General features: G+C 41.7%; 1 protein-coding gene across 13 annotated transcripts in view; it reads left to right on the forward strand.

Moving 5' to 3' along the window:
* The first annotated feature begins 326 nt into the window (after positions 1-326).
* Positions 327-21,068, forward strand: part of DNAAF9 (dynein axonemal assembly factor 9) — a 180,779-nt gene continuing 160,037 nt past the window's right edge. For 10 of the 13 annotated variants that reach the window (XR_006055630.2, XM_060397614.1, XM_042229780.1 and 7 more), the window contains exon 1: positions 9,854-10,255. Coding sequence is in view for 10 of the 13 variants with exons in the window: in XM_060397614.1 (XP_060253597.1) it covers positions 10,173-10,255 (83 nt within the window). In the remaining 3 variants the exon portion in view is untranslated. Of the gene's footprint in view, positions 371-9,853; positions 10,256-10,379; positions 20,384-21,068 lie in introns of those variants that run through there. The other 3 variants (XM_060397620.1, XM_060397618.1, XM_060397621.1) reach the window with 3 other exon arrangements.

The raw sequence follows: 21,068 nt of genomic DNA on the forward strand, positions 1-21,068 counted from the left end.
GTTACAGGTATCCAACTGGGGATCTTGGAACATATCCCCCAGGGAAAAGCGGGGACAATTGTATCTTGCTTGTGAGGTAATCACAGGAAAACCATCTGGAGACTAGGGAAGAGACTCAGGGAAGGGAAAGCAGTCGATGGAGCATCCATTTTCAAGCAAGTTATGACTATGGGCAATTAGAGCTTAATCCTGGGGAACCCTGAGAAATTCTGTGGGACACATGTCTCTGAGTCATCCCACGTGATGAGTAAGAAGCTGGGCAACGACTTACGCAACAACTCCCTTCACTCACTGAGGGCTTCCAGTGGACATTAATTCCCTAGCACTTCCAGCCTGCTGACATGGATGGTGGCCAGCATGCAAGGAAATGGTAAGTGCCAACAAGCAACACCAGGGCCTGCTAAATCATCAAAAAGTCTTTTGAAAAGTTTGAATATAGCATGTTTTTCCTCTGCTTAAATTTTTTTTTTTCTGTAGAAGAATCCAAAATTGTTGATGTAACTTACAGGTTTCTATACACGAGATACCAGCTCCTTTCCCAAGAAGTTTGATCTCTAGCTATACTGAACCACAGTCTAACTATCCCCTCAGAAGCAGCTGAATCCTGCCAAACCCCCGGTTCTTTGCATTTGTTGTTTTCTCTACCTATAATGTTCTTTTCTTACTCTCTTCCTAGGAAACCCTTCGGAGGCAGAGTGGTTAGGAATATGGGTCTTGTAGAAAAAGTTAGAATCAAAACTTAGTTCTAACAGTGCTAGTATTTGCTTAGTGGGAAATGCATGATGACAGGATATAGAGAAGAGAGTGTAAAATTGAGCAGCCTTGGGTTTTTTTAAAGAAGGTGCAACATTAGAAAATAAAGAGGTTCAAGAAAGCCTGAGGAGATTTATTATCTAAGCTGTGATGTTACCCTTTAATGTTTCTTCATTAAATTGTAAAAGAAATATAATTAAATTGTCAAAGGAAAACTATCTACTCTGATACTTGAGCAACTTATTTGAGCAAGTTCCTTAACCTTTCTGAAGTTTGGTTTCTTCAGCTGGAAAATGGAGAGAACTATACAAAGGCCTGAAATATAGGAGGTGAGGATCATTGGGGGCCATCTTGGTGGTTGGCTACAACAAAGAATGACATGAAAGGTGCTTAGAATGTAGTATTATTTTTAAAATAGCTTTTATTATCACTCATCATTTAGACCCTCCTACACAAACATCACTTCTAGTGAGAAGCCTCCCAGATCACCACAGGTAGTTATGCAACAGCTTTGCCAAAAGAATCAAAATTGAATCTGTTCAGGCTTTTATTATTTTTCATGTTCAAGATTGTGATTAGTGGCTCTGAGGGTAGGGGAATCAATATTTCAGGTAAGGACTCATAGCTGGTCCAGGCCTTCATACTTCTTCCGGTTCCTACAGCCCCAACACCTTCTAAATAAATGAAAAAATAAAAATAAATTAGACTCATGAAAATTAAAACATTCTGTTGCATGAAAGATATCCCTTAAGAAAGTAAAAATGAAACCCTCAGAGCTGGGAGAAAAAGTTCCCAGTGCATACATATATGAAACAAATTATATTCAAAATACTTTAAAAAATTCCTTTCACTCAGTAATAAAATATATCAACTTAATTTTAAAAAGAGGACGAAATACTTAAAAGTCACTTCACAACAGAAGACATTCAGATGGTAAATAAGAACATGAAAAGGTGCCCAACAGCATTATCATTTGCTGTTGTTCAGTCGCCGAGTCCTGTCTGACTCTTCACAACCCCACGAACAGCAGCACGCCAGGCTTCCCTGTCCTTCACTATTTCCCGGAGTTTGCCCAAGTTCATGTGCTTTGAATAGGTGATGCCATTCAACCATCTCATGCTTTGTAATCCCCTTCTCCTTCTGCCTTCAATCTTACCCAGCAGCAGGGTCTTTTCCAATGAGTCAACTGTTCAGGTAGCCAAAGTACTGGAGCTTCACCTTCAGCATCAGTCCTTCCAAAGAGTATTCAGGATTAATTCTCTTTAGGATTGACTGGTTTGAGCTCCTTGCTTTCCAAAGGACTCTCAAGAGTCTTCTCCAGCACCCCAGCTTGAAAGCATCAATTCTTTGGCCCTCTGCCTTCTTTATTGTCTGGCTCTCACATCTGTACACAACTACTGGAAAGACCATAGCATTGACTATATGGATCTCTGTCAGCAAAGTGATGTCTTTGCTTTTCACACTGTCAAGGTTTGCCATAGCTTTCCTGCCAAGAAGCAATCGTCTTTTATTTCATGGCTGCAGTCACTGACTATGCTAAAACCTTTTACTGTGTCGATCCTAACAAACTGTAGACAACTCTTAAAGAGATAGGAACACCAGACCATCTTACCTGTCTCCTGAGAAACCTGTATGCAGGTCAAGAAGCAATAAGGAGAACCTTGTATGGAACAATTGACTGGCTCAGGATTGAGAAAGGAGTACAACAAGGCTGTTTATTGTCACTCTGGTTATTTAATTTACATGCAGAGCACATCATGTGAAATGCCGGGCTAAATGAATTACAAGCTGGAGACGACATTACTGCAAGAAATACCAACAACCTCAGATATGTGGATGATACCACTCTAATGGCAGAAAGTGAAGAGGAACTAAATAGCCTCTTGATGAGGGTTAAGGAGGAGAGTGAAAAAGTCCACTTAAAACTCAATATTAAAAAAAACTAAGATCATGGCATCTGGTCCCATCACTTCATGGCAAATAGAAGGGGAAAAGGGGGAAGCAGTGGCAGAGTTCCTTTTCTTGAGCATTATCATTAGGGAAATACAAATTAAAACCGTTATCCCACTGTATATCCAGGAGAATGAAAGTTAAGATTGATACCACCAAGTGTTGGTGAGGATATGGAACAACTGGAATTCTCCTGCATTGCAAGTAGGAATGTAAAATGAAAACAATTTGGAAAACTGGTTGATTGTTTCTTATGAAGCTAAATATACATGTACCATATGACCTAGCACTTTTACTCCTAAGTGTTTATCCTAGAAAACTGAAAATATATGGTCATGCAAAGACTTATACACAGTTTATTAGACTTCAAACATAGTAGCTTCAAATTGGAAACAACTCAAATGCCCATCTACCAGTAAATAGATACACAAATGATGTTTTGTCCAACCTATGGAAAATTACTCATTGGTAAAAAGGAACAAACTACTGATATGTATAACAAAATGAATAAATCTCCAAATCATTACACTGATTTCATTTATATAAATTTGAAGAGTAGACAAAACTAATCTATGGCCATTAAAATCAAATCAATAATTGTTTGGGGCCAAGATGGGGGATTTGACTGCAAAGCGGCCTCAGGGAACTTTTCTATGGTCATGGAAATGTCTGATATCCTAGTTGGGGGGGGCAATAATTCTAGAAGTGTAAATATTTGTTAAAACTTATTAACTATACAGTATTATATTATCCATTTTATTGTAAAAATATTTTTGGAGAAAACTTTTAAGAAGACCCTCTTAAATGGATAACATATATTGTCTCAGATCATTTATGAGTAGGGTTGCCAGATTTAGCAAGTAAAAAAAACATTGTCCAGTTAAATTTGAATTATATCTAATTGCTTATGCACATGTACATTGATGGAAAAGAAAATAGAACATGTACTTTAAAATATATTATTCATAGGAAATAAAAGGTATCTAAATTATACACTTTTATATTTTTCTGACCCTTTGGTTCCCTTTAGTATTTCCTTGTTTCCTGGAATTTGCTTGTAAAATTCCTTGTGCACATAATCTATGTTCATTTTCTTTATATCAAGCTTCTACAATGGTCACATCTAACTTCTTTAGATTTTTTTGTTTATTGAATATTCATTAATGTAAAAATATAATCAGCAGTAGCATTATGAGACAATATACTAGGGTGTGATCACTCACCTAGAGCCAGACATCCTGGAATGTGAAGTCAAGTGGACCTTAGAAAGCATCACTACGAACAAAGCTATGGAGGTGATGGAATTCCAGCTGAGCTATTTCAAATCCTGGAAGATGATGCTGTGAAAGTGCTGCACTCAATATGCCAGCAAATGTGGAAAACTCAGCAGTGGCCACAGGACTGGAAAAGGTCAGTTTTCATTCCAATCCCAAAGAAAGGCAATGCCAAAGAATGCTCAAACTACTGCACAATTGCACTCATTTCACATGCTGCTGCTGCTGCTGCCAAGTCACTTCAGTCGTGTCTGACTCTGTGTGACCCCACAGACGGCAGCCCACCAGGCTCCACCGTCCCTGGGATTCTCCAGGCAAGAACACTGGAGTGGGTTGCCATTCCTTCTCCAATGCATGAAAGTGAAAAGTGAAAATGAAGTCTCTCAGTCGTGTCCGACTCTTAGCGACCTCATGGACTGCAGCCTACCAGGCTCCTCCATCCACGGGATTTTCCAGGCAAGAGTTACTGGAGTGGGTTGCCATTATACTCAAAATTCTCCAAGCCAGGCTTCAGCAATACGTGAACCGTGAACTTCCAGCTGTTCAAGCTGGTTTTACAAAAGGCAGAGGAACCAGAGATCAAATTGCCAACATCCACTGGATCATCGAAAAAGCAAGAGAGTTCCAGAAAAACATCTATTTCTGCTTTATGGACTGTGCCAAAGCCTTTGACTGTGTGGATCACAATAAACTGTGGAAAATTCTGAAAGAGATGGGAATTCCAGAGCACCTGACCTGCCTCTTGAGAAATCTATATGCAGGTCAGGAAGCAACAGTTAGAACTGGTCATGGAACAACAGACTGGTTCCAAAGAGGAAAAGGAGTACGTCAAGGCTGTATATTGTCATCTTGCTTATTTAACTTCTATGCAGAGTACATCATGAGAAACGCTGGGCTGGAAGAAGCACACGCTGCAGTCAAGATTGCCGGGAGAAATATCAATAACCTCAGATATGCAGATGACACCACCCTTATGGCAGAAAGTGAAGAGGAACTAAAAGCCTCTTGATGAAAGTGAAAGAGGAGAGTGAAAAAGTTGGCTTAAAGCTCAACATTCAGAAAACGAAGATCATAGCATCTGGTCCCATCACTTCATGGCAAATAGATGGGGCAACAGTGGAAACAGTGTCAGACTTTATTTTTGGGGGCTCCAAAATCACCGCAGATGGTGACTGCAGCCATGAAATTAAAAGATGCTTACTCCTTGGAAGGAAAGTTATGACCAACCTAGACAGCATATTGAAAAGCAGAGACATTACTTTGCCAACAAAGGTCCGCCTAGTCAAGGCTATGGTTTTTCCTGTGGTCGTGTATGGATGTGAGAGTTGGACTGTGAAGAAAGCTGAGCACCGAAGAATTGATGCTTTTGAACTGTGGTGTTGGAGAAGACTCTTGAGAGTCCCTTGGACTGCAAGGAGATCTAACCAGTCCATCCTAAAGGAGATCAGCCCTGGGTGTTCTTTGGAAGGACTGATGCTAAAGCTGATACTCCAATACTTTGGCCACCTCATGGGATGAGTTGACTCATTGAAAACGACTCTGATGCTGGGAGGGATTGGGGGAGGAGAAGAGGACGACAGAGGATGAGATGGCTGGATGGCTTCACTGACTCTATGCACGTGAGTTTGGGTGAACTCTGGAAATTGGTGATGGACAGGGAGGCCTGGTGTGCTGTGGTTCATGGGGTCGCAAAGAATCGGACACAAGTGAGTGACTAAACTGAACTGAACTGAAAGCTATCAAATTCTTCATGAGATGAAATCCATTTCAAAAGGTACTGTAATAATTATCCACTTCAAGTCAGGATTTCTTTTCCAGTCTCCTTTAAAAACAGTTTTGATATTTAAAGGGATAAAATCTTTACTAATCATTCCTTTAGTGCATTCTACAATTCCTATAAGCAATGGAGTGCTTCAACAGCATTAGTTTCTCTTTGCATAATCTATTGCTAAACAGATATTATACACTGTGATCAAGAGGTAACTAAGTTTTCCTTATGAATTACTATTAAAGTCAATTAAGAATTTGAGGGGCATTTTCTTTAGAATTAAAGTATTCTTTACTTTAAGAAAGTAAAAAAATTAAAGAAAAATTGAGAAGTCTCCATTTATTAAAGCAAGCTAACAATTTTTTGAATGCAAGAGAAATAAAAAATACTGAATGCTAATAAAATCACAAAAATCCCTCAGTTGTTCAGTTGGAACACTGTATATGCCTGATTTAAGGGGACAATTTCATGACAAATACATCAAAGGCAACAGGAAAGACATCAGGTATTTTTTGAGCAGCATCATGCAGTATATGAGGCAGATAGCCAAATGGCTTCCAAAAAAACATTTGTGTTTTACTTCAACTTTGAATAAACAATGTTTGCACCTTTATGCAAACATCTGCCATCATTTGTATCATCTCCACCAAAAGCAGTACAATTTTCCTCTTTAACTCCTAATTCAAAAGGGAAGAGTTTTTTCCTCTGCAAAAATTTTCTCCTTTCTGAAGTCTCATCTGGAAGAGTCTTTACTAAAAATAACCTTACAAGTGAGCCTTTTCACAGGAAAGGTATTGCCCAAGTGAATTTCTCTGCACTGTCATTGCTTGAATCCATAAAAAACATGAGGCATTTAGGGCTTTGATAATCACTGAAGTAGTAAACTGAGTTATTACATTTTAAATTATTGCAGTAGGTGTTGTCCTGACATTTGACATTTTGCTTCCAGTTTTGGAATTAGAAAATACTGGTAGCAATACATTCAAAGAGTTATTCAAGCTGAAAGACTGATGACAGTATACAATGTGAGAGGCTGCTACAACTTCTGCTGTGATTATTTTATGTTCTACATCTAGGTTTCCCATAATCAAAATTTTATTTTATCACTTTCTATGATTCAAGTTGAAGAAATCATGCATCTTTTATGCTTAGCTGTTATTATATGCTGGTTTATGTCAGACTTTCTATCATTTTCAATATTGAATGAACATTTGCATACCCCACAGAGAACTTCAAGAGGTTTTATCTCACTTGATAATGTCCACTGTTCAGAAAACTTATCTTGAAATTCACACTTGCATTTTGGTATTTAGAGGTTTAATATAGAAAATTAAAAAAGGTAATTCAATTTATTTTCAACACGGGTGACAAGACAACTTAATGGGAAAAGAAATGGTTCTGAGACAACTAGATAGCCACAAGCAAAAGAATGAAGCTGAACCTCTACCTCACATCAAATACAAAATTTCCATATCAAACGGATGAAATACTTATATATAAGAGCCAAAACTACTAACTCAGATGAAAATGTCAGGGATTAAATCCCTGGATTAGGCAATGGTTTCTTAGATATGACACCAGAGCACAAGCAAAAAACACAAAATAGATGAATTCGATATCAACAAAATTAAAAATTATGTGGTTCACAGGACACCATCAGAGATGTGAAAAGACAACCCACAGAGTGTGAGAAAATTTTTGCAAACTGTAGATCTAATAAGGGACTTGTATTTAGGATAAATAAAGAATTGTGTTCTGTGCTTAGTCACTCAGTTGTGTACCACTCTTTGCAACCCCATGGACTGTGGCCCGGTAGGCTCCTCTGCTCACCTTGATTCTCCAACGCAAGAATACTGAAGTTGGTTGCCATGCCCTCCTACAGGGAATCTTCCCAACCCAGGGACAGAACCCAGATCTCCCACATTGCAGGCAGATTCTTTACCATCTGAGTTACCAGAGTGGGGCTGTAAGTGGTACAACTGCTTTGGAAAAGTTTGAAAATTCTTCCAAAGGTAAATAAAATTACCCAGCAATTCCACTCCTAAGTTATATTCCCAAGAGCGTTGAAATCATATACCCACCAAAAAACTTGTACATGAATGTTTACGGCAGCATTCGCTAAAAAAAGTTAAAAAATGAAAAGAACCCAAATGTCCATCAATTGATAAGTGGATAAGAAAGATGTGATAACCATGTAATAAGAGTATTATTCAACCATAGAAATGAAACCCTTGTACATACTACAACACGAATGAGCCTTGCAAACACTATGCTAAATGAAGAGTTGAACACAAAGGACTACATACTGTATGATTTCATTTATATGAAACGTTCAAAATAGGCAAATCCAGAGACAGAGAAATTAGTGGTTGCCTAATGTTGGGATAGTTGGGAAGAAATGGAAAATGACGACTAAAAGGTATAGGATTTCTTTTTGGAGAGCTGGAAATGTTCTAAAATGATCGTGGTACAGCTAAAATGATTGCACAGCTTTGTGAATAAACCGATTGCATTGTAAAACAAAAAACATTGACACTAGTGACCAACGCAAAAATTGAAAAAGTTGTATTTAATAAGTCTAATGTTTGCATCATTGCATCTGTCGGAAGGTCCAAACTCGTACGTGGGAATAGGGTCACGAAAGGGTTAGGAACTTGAATTTACGAAAAGCAAATTGAACTCAAAGGTGAACGGTCTGCCTACAAAGAAGAACTGCACTTGTAAGGAACAGTTTCGCTTAACAAAGTCATAACGGATTTTATACAATGTTTTGGGACGCTTGCTTTCAGGGATTGGCGGTATTTCAGAAACGAGAGCGTACAGCCACTGAATTGCAGTTTCCTCGGCACGGTTATTAGAGTAACGCTGCCGAGAATCTACTAAACCTTTAGAAGCCTGGTCCCCGCAGTGAGGCACTTGCTGATTGGTTGTCGCCTAGAAGCATGGAGCTGTCAATGATTGGCTGAGGCTGACATTGATTTAGGCTGACTTTGATTTAGCAACTTTCAGAAGCCTAGGTACTGGAGTGAAACTGTTGTTGAGTGGCTGATTTTCAGAAGCCACTGGAGTGAGGCTGTTGCTGATTGGTTGGTTTGCAGAGCCAGTGTACTGGTGTGAAGTGATTTCTCGTTCAGGACTTGGAACTTGAGCCAGAAAATCTTTTCCTTTCTTGAATATGAAAAACAAGTACTTTTAATTTCTAGTTCCTTCTTTTGGTGTTCCCTCAGCCAAACTCACTGGAGAAACCATAGAGATTGACCAAATCTTTTATTTGTAGAGGAAGGACTTTCAGCTAGTAATTTAAGAACAAAATACTGTAGCAGAAAGAAGTGTTAAAGAGTGAAAGTGTTAGTCGCTCAGTCCTGTCGGACTCTGCGAACCCATGGGCTGTAGCCCGCCGGGCTTCTCTCACCAAGGAATTCTCCAGGCAAGAATACTTCAGTGGGTTTGCCATTTCCTTCTCGAGGGTATGTTCCCAACTCAAGAACGGAACCCAGGTCTCCCACATTGCAGGCAGATTCTTTACTGCCTGAACCACAAGGGAAGCCCAATTGACTGTAAAAAGACGAATATAGGACATTTAGGGCATCCTGACAAAGTCAGTATATGACGCAGGCCAAAATCATCAAATATACCCCATATATATATATAATGCCTGGAAACTCTGTCAATTATACATGACTGAGGTTCGGTGGGATTTGCTTTCTTACACATGGCCCTGCGGTCGGAAACGGGTCGACTTAGAATCTGAACTGTAAAAGGCAGGGATCCTCTGGGCCCCTGTGAACCCCTAACGTCTGTGCAAGGCTAGGCGCGCATTGCTAACCTGAGGTCGGCTAGAAATCGGCTGAATGTTTGAAGGGAGGATGCGTAGTTGATTAGCAGCGGGTGTAGAAACTGCAGCAAGGTACACTCCTGGGAGACCGGGATACGCGATCCGAGCACCCAAGCGGCATTCGAGTCTGCCCCCGCGCAGGCGAGGTGCAGCAGCTTCTGAAGGTTCTGCAGGAGGACGTAGGCGGCTGAGCGGGGCGGGGCGGAACGAGGCCCCGCCCCTGGGAGCGCCTCTGTGCGTGGCTGGTAGCGCCGCAGAGTCCGACTCCAAGATACGGAGCCTGAAGACAGGGCAGAGCGGCGGCGTGGTAGCCTTAACTCTGGGCAACCGCGCTCGCAGCATCCGACACAACCGCCTCGAAGCTTAAGGAGGACTCGGCCCTGCGGCCCTCTGCGCGCCCCCTACCCACTGCAGACGCCCACATCCGCGCCCTTTGCGCGCGTCGGGCTCCGCCCCCGCCGTGCTCCTGCACGCTGCGCCCCCCGCCCACCCGGCACGCCCAGCCGCCCCGCCTGGCAGAAGTGGGCCTAAGCCGCCCCTCAGGCTTGAGCGACCCTCGCAGCGGCTCGGTCCTCCTCCGCTGTCGACTGCAATGGACGCGTATCCCCCGCACCGGGTGGGGCTGACCCGGGCGCGCTCCCTCGGCGGCCCTGGCCGAGGGTCGCCCTCCGTCAGGTACATGGGGACGAGGCCTCAAAGGGGCGGGCGAGGGGTTGCGGGCTGTTGGGGTCTGGCGACGCCGCTCGCCGAAGGGCGTGGTCCGATATGGCTTCCTAGCGGACGGTTTCTCCCTGAACAGTTTCCTGAGGAACGTTTCCCGAGGAACGGCGCCTGGTGCCGAGGCTCCCACAATGGCTTCCTTGTCGACAACCCCACAACGGATCCCCTGTGAAGACCCCCCTGCTATGACATCCCCACCCCCACAGAACATTTCACCCTGAAAAGATTCACTTATCGAGGACCTGCACAGTGGCTGATTAACTCGCTTGCCTTCCCCGTAGAATATTTCTCCCAGAAATGGCCATCATTGGAGACGTCCCCTCACAATAGCTCCCCTGTATAGAACCCCATATTGGTTTACTTAGAAATGGCTGACCTGCCTTGCTCTCCTGAAGGAGCAGGTCTTGTTCAGAACCTTTCCTCTGCATTGCGTCTGCCCCCTCCCTCCCCCCTACACAAACACCCACCCGGACCGCATCTTCCTTACTGCGCGTTTCCGCACTTCCCCCTGCCCTGTCCCGAGTCGCTCCCTCACTCCATGATGAGGAGCTCAGATTGAGGAGAGGTGGAGGTCATTAGGGGCTCGGGAGGCAAAAACTGCGGAGGGAAAGGGGGCCAGAATCCCCGAAAGCTGCGGACCCCAGGCCACAGAACCTAGAGATAAAGGCCCCGGGGTGCCTCAGTCTAGGGAGGGTCCCCACTACCTTTCTGTGTATGAAGATTTAGTTCTACTCTCTGCTCCCTGTGCCTTTGGGACTGACCTTAATAGTCTTGGTGTCGTTTGTGATGGAACTGGGTTGGGGCTGTCAGCGAAGTGCCGATGATGGAATAATGGAGAGCTTGTGGCAGAGACCGTTGAGAAGAATGGAGGAAGAGAGAGAAATGAGCTTTGGTTCTGCTAAATTGTCTTTAAACCAGAAGAGGATTTTTGGTTTTTTATTTATTTTTTTTTTTGCTTTTTCTCGATTCTAGCTCTTTAGCAAAGCAAATATAGTGTTCCTTTGAAAGAAGGTTCTCAACTTACCTGTGAAAACAGTCTTTCCTATATCTTTGTTACGGTATTTAAGGCATTGTATTTTAAAATTTTTGCTCGAAAATGTTTTTTATCCCTTTGTTTTTAACTCCACCAGATTAGTGACGACTAAGAGCTAAATCTTAGAATCATGTCTTTCTCATACTTACTGAGATTCCTTCTTCCACCCCAGCTACTAACGCATGTTTGTTGAATAAAGAATAGAGGAGGTGGGACTAGATACCCTTGGTTTCATTTGGGAATCTTAATTGCTTCTGATTTGGCTGGTGACAGGTGACATAGTTGGATTCCTCTTCTGCTCTTCAGTGGAATTCCATTGGGCTTCACGGTTCCAATTGTTTAGCTGCTTATGGTAACCACCTCTAGTCTGTTTTAACGTTTCTGGCAGCCAGTTTCACTGTTACAAAGTATTTGAATGTTGAGTACAATAGAAACTGCACTGGGTACTTAGAACTTGGGCAGCAACCCTTTAAATCCAAGGCCTTTGTAGACTTGGGGTTTGTCCCTATCATCTTGAGCTTTGAAGTCTGGAGTCTTTTAAGGAAAAAAGAGCTTCCCAGTAAAATCCATTTCTAAAATAACTGCTTCCTTCCTTGCTTCTGGTAGCATGGCAGCATGCTTTTTTTTTTTTGTAAGTATTTTTGTGTTTTGTTTTATTAAAAACAGTAATGATCGCTAACTTTACTAATCATATTCAAATTTCGAAATTTCCGCCATGTGGTTTGAGTGAAACTTGTTAGTCTTCGGACAAGGATAGTACCAGGTACCTCAAGGCCTGGTGTTTGTATACTTTTGGTAAAAGAAATTTGGTGAAAGTTTTCCTCCTTTCCCTGCAGTTTTTAACTGAACATACTTTTCTTACTCATTCAGTCAAGGCTTTCCCTGATTATGACACTGAATGTTCCTACCAGGTTTGTTCTCAGTACTTGGCTATCACCCATATTTGGGCTTCTTTGCTACACTCGACTCCTGAGTGATTAAAGAGGCAAGCCTAACTGGTGAATTTACATTCCTAAAGACCCATAGATGGTACTTTGCAAGTGAGTGGCACTATTCTAGCAATGGAGTTAATCTTCACAGACTAGGAATAGAGATCACAAGTTAAAATATTGTTGCTGAGATCTGGAAGCTACTCATGGTAGTCATCAGTGCTGTCCATCAAATATCTTGGGTTTCTGTTTCCTGGGCACGTGGTACAGTTGTACTTGCTCCCCCCCTTGAAGTTGAGTATGGCCTTGTTAGTTGCTTTTGGTTAGTGAAATGTGCACAGGAATGATGTGTATCCCTTCATGGTAAAAGCATCTGGTGTATAACTTGCCACTCTCTTTCCCTCTCTTTTGGTGATTGTGTGCTCCAGATGGTGACTAGTCTTAATCTGGGAACCAGAACTAGCTTCCAGGTGACCTATCTTTGACATCTAGACTGAGCAAGAAATAAGCCTATTTTCAAGCCACTGAGATTTTGGAGTTATTAAAATAAGTGAAAGTCAGTCGGGTTTGACTATACAGTCCGTGGAATTCTCCAGACCAGAATACTGGAGTGGTTAGCCTTTCCCTTCTCCGGGGGATCTTCCCAAGCCAGGGATCAAATCCAGGTCTCTTGCATTGGAGGTGGATTCTTTACCAGCTGAGCCACAAGGGAAGCCCAAGAATACTGGAGTGGGTAGCCTATCCCTTTTACAGCAAATCTTACCGACCCAGGAATGGAACACGGGTCTCCTGCATTGCAGGCGGACTCTTTACCAGCAAAATAACTATCTTTGTTTGTACTAAGGAACCAATGGAAGTAGCTGAAACATGCTTTCCTACTTAAGATCTTTTCCTGCAGAGGACTCTGATCCTGCTTTGGACTTGTTTAACAGTTTAAATTTCACTGCCTCTTTATGCAAATTCCAACATAGACTGTGCTGGATGTTGTGAATTCAGACAGATAAGACAGGTGTCTGCCCTCCAAAAGCTTCTTTGTAAGTGGAGAGAGATAAAAACAGTAAAAATCATAATACAGAATGGTGAGAAATAAGTCTTAGGGATGAAATAGGACTGAAGGAACAATAATGTTAGAAGGCATAGGCAATTTTGAGACTCAGCAGTTGAAAGAATGGAGTTGCCAGTTATTCATATTGGAAACACTGGTATAAGAGTAGGCTTGTGGAAAAAGGGTTCAATTTTGGCCTTGTTCATTTTGAGTTTCCTAATTGATATCGAAGTAGAGATACTGCATTAGCAGTTGGATATATTAGTCTGGAATTCAGGAGAGAGATTGGAACTGGAAATACCACTCATATTACTCATGACTCCAAGTTTGTTTTTTTAAACTTATAAGACTGGATAGAAACCCAGGGAGTAAATGTAGATAGAGAAGAGGACCATCATCCAAACTCTGGGATTTCCTGTGTAGAAAAGACAGTGTACCAGTGTCTTCCAGATTTTGAGGGAAAATGGATTCCTACCTCCTGAGATAAGAGAAGAATCAAGGACAGTCATGGTCTAATGACAAATGTTAGCATAGACAATTAGATTTGGTAATACGGAGGTTATTGATGACCTTGACAAAACAGTTTTGGTGTAGTGGATTCAGGAGAAACTAGGAGAGGAAGACAGTGAGTAAAGAGTTACAGTGATGTTATTTCAAGGATTGTTATAACGGAGAGCAGAGTAATAAGGCTGTGGCTGGAGGAGCATGAAATGTTAGAGTTCTTTTTGTTTTTAGGTGGGCAGAGAGCATGTTCGTAAGTTAACAGGATGTTGGAGTACAGAGAAGCAAATTGATGATTAAGAGAGAGAAGGGACAATTGCAGGGGTGAAGTCCTTGAGTAGAGAGAGGGAATGGAGTCTAGGATATAAATGGACATGTTGGCTCAAGCTAGATAGATACGTGGACAATGGTTCATCTGTGGTGATTCTACTGACCCAAGTACTGGTGCATTGTTAGCTTGGTAGTGGGACAGAGTGGAAGTTCTCTTCTTATTACTTCATATTCTCAGTTGAATAAGAAGGAACGTCTTCAGCTAAAAATGAAGAGTGAGAGAGGTGTTGGAAGTTTGAGGAGAAAGCAGGTGTGAAATTCATCCAGGAGAGTGGGGGAAAATGAGATGAATAAGGAAATATTTTTGGATTGCCAGATAGCACCAAGTGCCCATTTGGTTAAATTTAAGATGAGACCCAGTTACCATGTTGAATATTTTACCTTAAGATGTATTAAGCTCCTTGGATGTGGGCAGTCGGGGAGGGATTGGCAGAGGTAGGATAGAGCAGTGGTCTCCAATCTTTTTGGCACCAGGGACTGGTTTCATAGAAGACCAGAGTTGAGGGTGGGGAGAATGGTTTTGGAATGCTTTAAGTTCAGTAGGTTTCGAGCTCCAGTAATGCTAGCAGTTGGAGAGTGGCTATTAATACACATGAGGCTTCACTTGCTCAACGACTCTTGCTGTGCAGCCTGGTTCCTAACAAGCCATAGACCAGTACTGGTTTGTCATCCAGGGGTTGGAGACCCCTAGGATAGAGGACATCATTGGAAGATAGGAGTAAAGGAACTGGGAGGTAAGGATAGTAGAAGGTCAGTGCGAATTGAGATCATCATGAATTAAGTTGGGAGTAGTAATAGCAAAGAGACAGGATCCAGAAGCCAGAATCTTTGAGGGAATGTGGAGGACTGAGTGACCTATTGTAGATGTCTGTAACAAGAAGTGGTTATTATTTGTTGGGATGAACAAATCATCCAGTATAAAATACAGTTTCTCAAAAAGTCTGTGTTTCCAGATTAAAACAACCCTCCAAAAATCCAGCACAATTAATTAAAAAATATGCATGCATGGCATAGCATCATGACATTTTCGAGCACTATAAAGAGAAAAAAGGATATCTACAAATCACATAGAGTCAGGAACCATAAGATTTGGATGCTAGAGGATAATGGAGCAAATAGTGTTTACTAAAAGAAAATGGATTCCCACTCAGAATCCTGTATCCAGCCAAATTCTCAGGCAGGTGAGGGAAGGATAAAAACATTTCACACATGTAAGATCTCATAGTTTGACTTTCCATGCACCCTTTATCAGTCACTGAATGGGGTGTGCTTTAGCCAAAGGTCTGACCAAGGAGCTCCTGTGCTGGAGTTCTATACCATGTATAGGTGAGATTACTTCCTTGTTAAAGGCTCATAAGAAAGGGCCTTCAATTCTAACATGTATACTATCATGTAAGAATTGAATCGCCAGTCTATGTCTGACGCAGGGTGCAGCATGCTTGGGGCTGGTGCATGGGGATGACCCAGAGAGATGTTGTGGGGAGGGAGGTGGGAGGGGGGTTCATGTTTGGGAACACATGTAAGAATTAAAGATTTTAAAATTAAAAAAATAAAAAACTATATAATTTTTTTTTTTTTAAAAAAAAAGGCCTTCTTTGTTGGCTCCTGGAAATTACCAAAGAGTTGGGACCATTTTTTGGTTGCCATTTCCCATATTGCTTGCCTTAGTGCTTAGGACAGTGTCTGGCACATAGTACTCAATAAATGTGAACTGCTGTTATTAGCTATTGTGAAACACTGCTTGCACTAATTATTTGTTGAATGAATAGAGAATAATTTTAGGTGAAACTGTGGGCTATTTGGGTGTTCAGAGAATGAAGACTCACAGTTGTAAGCTAAATGGTGGGAAAGTGGTTAATCATAGTGATGTTCTATTGAGAGGGCTTAAGTAAAGCCTCCCAGAGGCAGATTATCTCTTCAGGTGATGTTTATTGGCCAGTACCCATGGTTCTCTTTTGGGTTTACAGATCTACAGAAACAGTAATTGTCCCTGCCTTTGTTGTTGGTGTTCAGTCACTCAGCTGTATCTGACTTTTTGCGACCTCATGGACTGAGACACAACAGCCTTCGCCATCTCCCAGAGATTACTCAGATTCATATCCATTGAGTCAGTGAGGCCATCCAACCATCTCATCCTCTATGATATATAGTGTTCTCCTTCTCCTCCTGCCTTATCTTTCCCAGCATCAGGGTCTTTTCAAGTGAGTCGGCTCTTTGCATCAGGTGGCCAAAGTATTGGAACTTCAGCTTCAACTCAGTCCTTCCAGTGGATATTCAGGATTGATTTCCTTTAGGATTAACTGATTTGATCTCCTTGCAGCCCAATGGACTGTCAAAGAGTCTTCTCCAACACCGCAGTTTGAAAGCATCAGTTCTTCAATGCTCATCCTTCTTTATGGTCTAGTTCTGACATCTGTACATGACTACTGGAAAAACCATAGCTTTGACTATACCAACCTTTGTTGGCAAAGTAATGTTTCTGCTTTTTAGTATGCTGACTAGATTTGTTATAGCTTTTCTTCCAAGGAGCAAGCATCTTTTAATTTCATGGCTGCAGTCACTGTCCTCAGTGATTTTGAAGCCCAAGAAAATAAAAATTTTCACTGTCCCTTCCTTAGGAGAACTCAAAATGCAGAGCAAGATATGACCTTGTATGTATGAAGATGTGAAGTTTCACCTTCAGTGTACTTACTGGGATGCTGGCCAGGGAGGCTTGGTTTGGTGCTTGTAGAAGTTAAAAGGGTTTGCTTACTTATTTTTTTATGACCTTATTTCTGAACCAGGGGTGGAGGACTATGTATGGATTTCACCCAGCTCTTAGAAAGTAGGGCCTTCCCAGGAAAACTTTTGTAAACTGAAACGGCATGAAGTGAAGAAACAATTACTTTAAAACACATCTTGCTAACAGAGGCACAAAATAAATCAGGATGAAGCAGAGATGCTCACAGACACGGTTCAAAGCTGTTGCTGAGATGCTGAGTGTAGTTACCAGAAACGAGCTTGGCAGTGCCACTCTTATTGCTCCACTGTAAAACAGATGGTGGCTATCTCTGTTTTTCATCTTTTTTTCATAAAAGCAAAGACCCTCTTCAATTTCTTTCAGTTACTGAAAAATGGGTAGGTCTTTTGTAAAAGCGACATTTTGAAAAGCAAGCCTCTGTCTGCTTGTTTTCACATAGGTTTGGGATTACTGTGTTGTTGCATCAATAGGGCACAGTATATTAACAGTGTTTCCTAGCTCTTGGGCTCTTCTGTGATGTTCTGAGTTTTGGAGATGGGGAGTTAATGAGATGCAGATGCTCTCAAGAGTTCTACAGTTTACATGTTGTTTTTGTGCCCTGAAATTAAGAAGAAAAGAAAAAGCAGTTTGTGACTTGGGTATTTAAAACTGTTATCTGTAATTTGGGGCTTCATTGGTGGCTCAGTGGTAAAGAATCCGCCTGCCAGTGCAGGATATGTGGGTTTGATCCCTGGACCAGGAAAATCCCCTGGAGAAGGAAATGGCAACCCACTTCAGTATTCTTGCCTGGAAAAACCCCATGGACAGAGGAGGAGCCTGGCAGGCTACAGTCCCTGGGATCGCAGAAGAGTTAGACATGACTTAGTGACTAAACAACATCTGTGATTTAGAACCCTGGTGAGGGAAAGTTAGCTAATTTTGTTTTAAGCTGCTTCTTTGAAATGATATTTATAGGCGAGTTGCAAATATGGTATATAGTGTTCCTATATGACATTTACCCTGCTTCCTCTAATGTTGACATGGTGCATTTATCAAAGCTAAGAAATTAATATTTGTATTTCATATTAGTTTACTAAGTAAATTTTTGTTTACTTGGAGTTTATTACTCCAAACTTCATTTGGATTTGCCCAGTTTTTCCACTAATGTCTTTTTTCTATTCCAAGATTCAGGTCAGGACTCAACATTGCATTTATATTTTGGCATGCTTTTAATAGTCAAAGAAATGTGGGAAAGTAATTGTGGATGCCTTCTGAATGAAGACCTGTGAACTTACTTTCCAAAGAGCAGATTATGTGTGGAAATGCTCAGAGAAGGCTGGAGAAAAAGAAAAAAAATGGAAAACAATATATTCTTTCAGTAAAGCATAGTGATAGACTTTGAGATACCATTTTTCCATTTGTGGTGAGTGGAAAAGGCAATGGCATCCCACTCCAGTACTCTTGCCTGGAAAATCCCATGGACAGAGGAGCCTGGTAGGCTGCAGTCCATGGGGTTGCTAAGAGTTGGACACGACTGAGCGACTTCACTTTCACTTTTCTCTTTCATGCATTGGAAAAGGAAATGGCAACCCACTCCAGTGTTCTTGCCTGGAGCATCCTGGGGACGGGGGAGCCTGGTGGGCTGCCATCTATGGGGTTGCACAGAGTTGGACACGACTGAAGCGACTTAGCAGCAGCAGTAGCATTTTCTGAAGTTCTTATATTTGGTTTGTAGAGAGTCTTCTATACCCCAATTTGTGAAATGGGTCTAGACATGAATTGCAGTTGGGTGCAAGTTTTAACCATTTTAGATAAGGTGACCTATCTGTTGTGGTTCAGTCAGTCAGTCAGTCGTGTCTGCTCTTTGTGATTTCATGGACTGAAGCACGCCAGGCTTCTCTGTCCTTCACCATCTCCCAGAGCTTGCTTAAACTCATGTCCATTGAGTCGGTGATGCCATGCAACCATCTCGTCCTCTGTCATCCCCTTTTCCTCCTGCCTTCTATCTTTCTCAGCATCAAGGCCTTTTCCAGTGAATCGGCTCTTTGCATCAGGTGGCCAAAGTATTAGAGCTTCAGCTTCAGCATCAATTCTTCCAATGAATATTCAGGACTGATTTCCTTCAGGATTGACTGGTTTGATCTCCTTGCAGTCCAAGGGACTGTCAAGACTCTTCTCCAGCACCACAGTTCAAAAGCATCAATCCTATCAGGACCTATTAGGAACTGTATTTGGCAGCTGGTAAAAGATAGTTAACAATAATGACTTAACTTTGAGGTTTAGTCTGTCTTGCAAAAGATGTCTGTTTAGAGGAGGGTGGGCTACTCCTAGTATGAAGTCATCAGGGAACCAGCCTCTTCTGTGTCTGTATTTAGCAAATGGATTCCATTTTTTCTGTAGCTCCAGAATCACAGAATGACTGCAGGAACTCCAGCTATCAGATCTTTCAGGAAAGAAGGCAGCTTTCGTAGTTGTGTCAGTTCCTTCTCTTCAGAAAGCTTTCCCAGGAGCCTCTACCTGATGGCTTTTGCATGTCTCATCGGTCAGCTCTAGGGCTTCCCTGGTGACTCAGATGGTAAAACGTCTGCTTGCAGTGCGGGAGACCAGAGTTCGATCCCTGGGTTGGGAAGATCCCCAGGAGAAGGAAATGGCAACCCACTCCAGTACTCTTGCCTAGAAAATTCCATGGACAGAAGAGCCTGGTAGGCTACGTTCCACGGGATCGCAAAGAGTCGGACATGACTGAGCAACTTCACTTACAAGAAGAGAAGCTGTGCCTATTGTTGCTCCAAATTGGAATACTATTAGTAAAAAAAAGAAGGAGAGAATATATATGGATTAGGAAACTGTCTCTATTACAGGGAGGCATTAATAGCTATGTGGAATGAAAGTTATATTGCTTAGAATTACTAATGGGTCTGGTGAACTATATGAAAAAATGCTGGGAGAAAATTCAAGTCGCTGAATAGTCAGGTGATCCCAACACGTTTCTCAGTCATGCATGCTCACGTGTGTGTGTGTGTTCCTTCAGTTTGAGTCACTTTATGGTCACTGTTTAACCATGTATTGGTCATGACAGCAGTAATGTTGGGTTTGTTTGTTCCATTGCAAGTTGTTGCTCCAGAAAGGAATTCAGTGGGAAAGGACATTTATTGACTTGAGACACATTCTGCCTTCTTGCCTTTCTTCCAAGTCTGTTTCACAGAGAGAATAAATAATTGCCACTTTAATGCAGGGCCAGCTTTCTAAAACCATAAACCCTTTTCTTAGTAGTCCTACAGTAGCTCTTTGTAATCATTGCCTGAAGTCCGAATTAATGCTGATATGACTTGTGCTAACTCGTGTTATTGATTTCCCCCCAATATTTTATCATGAAAACTGCTCGTAAATAAGTTGAAAGAATTTTTCGGTGAACATTCATGTATATTCATACCTAGATTCTCTGCTTAATATATTTGCTCTGTTTGCCTTATAGTCATCCTGATATTCACCCATCAATTCATCCTATATTTTAATGCTTTTCAAAGTAAGTTATAGACATTGGTATGGTTTAATCCTGAACATTTCCTTATACTCATTTTGTAATAAGAAGAATGCTTTCTGTTTCAAGTGACAGAAACCCAACTCAAAAGAGTAAAGTTAAAAAGGAAATAAATGTACTGGCTACTTGACTGGAAGGAATAGTGGGGAGATAGACCAGCAGATGGTGACTGCAGCCATGAAATTAAAAGACGCTTGTTCTTTGAAAGGAAAGGTATGACCAACCTAGACAGCATATTAAAAAGCAGAGACATTACTTGACCAACAAAGGTCCATCTAATCAAACCTATGGTTTTTCCAGTAGTCGTGTAGATGTGAGAGTTGGACTATAAAGAAAGCTGAGCACTGAAGAATTGATGCTTTTGAACTGTGGTGTTGAAGAAGACTCCTAAGAGTCCCCTGGATAGCAAGTAGATCCAACCAGTCTATCCTAAGGAAATCAGTCCTGAATATTCACTGGAAGGACTGATGTTGAAGCTGAAACTCCAATACTTTGGCCACCTGATGGGAAGAACTGATTCATTGAAAAGACCCTGATGCTGGGAAAGATTGAAGGTGGGAGGAGAAGGGGATGACAGAAGATGATTGGATGGCATCACCGACTCAATGGACATGAGTTTGAGTAAACTCCAGGATTTGGTGATAGACAGAGAGGCCTGGCGTGCTGCAGT

Source organism: Ovis aries, chromosome 13, assembly GCF_016772045.2.
Source record: "Ovis aries strain OAR_USU_Benz2616 breed Rambouillet chromosome 13, ARS-UI_Ramb_v3.0, whole genome shotgun sequence".
Taxonomy (NCBI): Eukaryota; Metazoa; Chordata; class Mammalia; order Artiodactyla; family Bovidae; genus Ovis; species Ovis aries.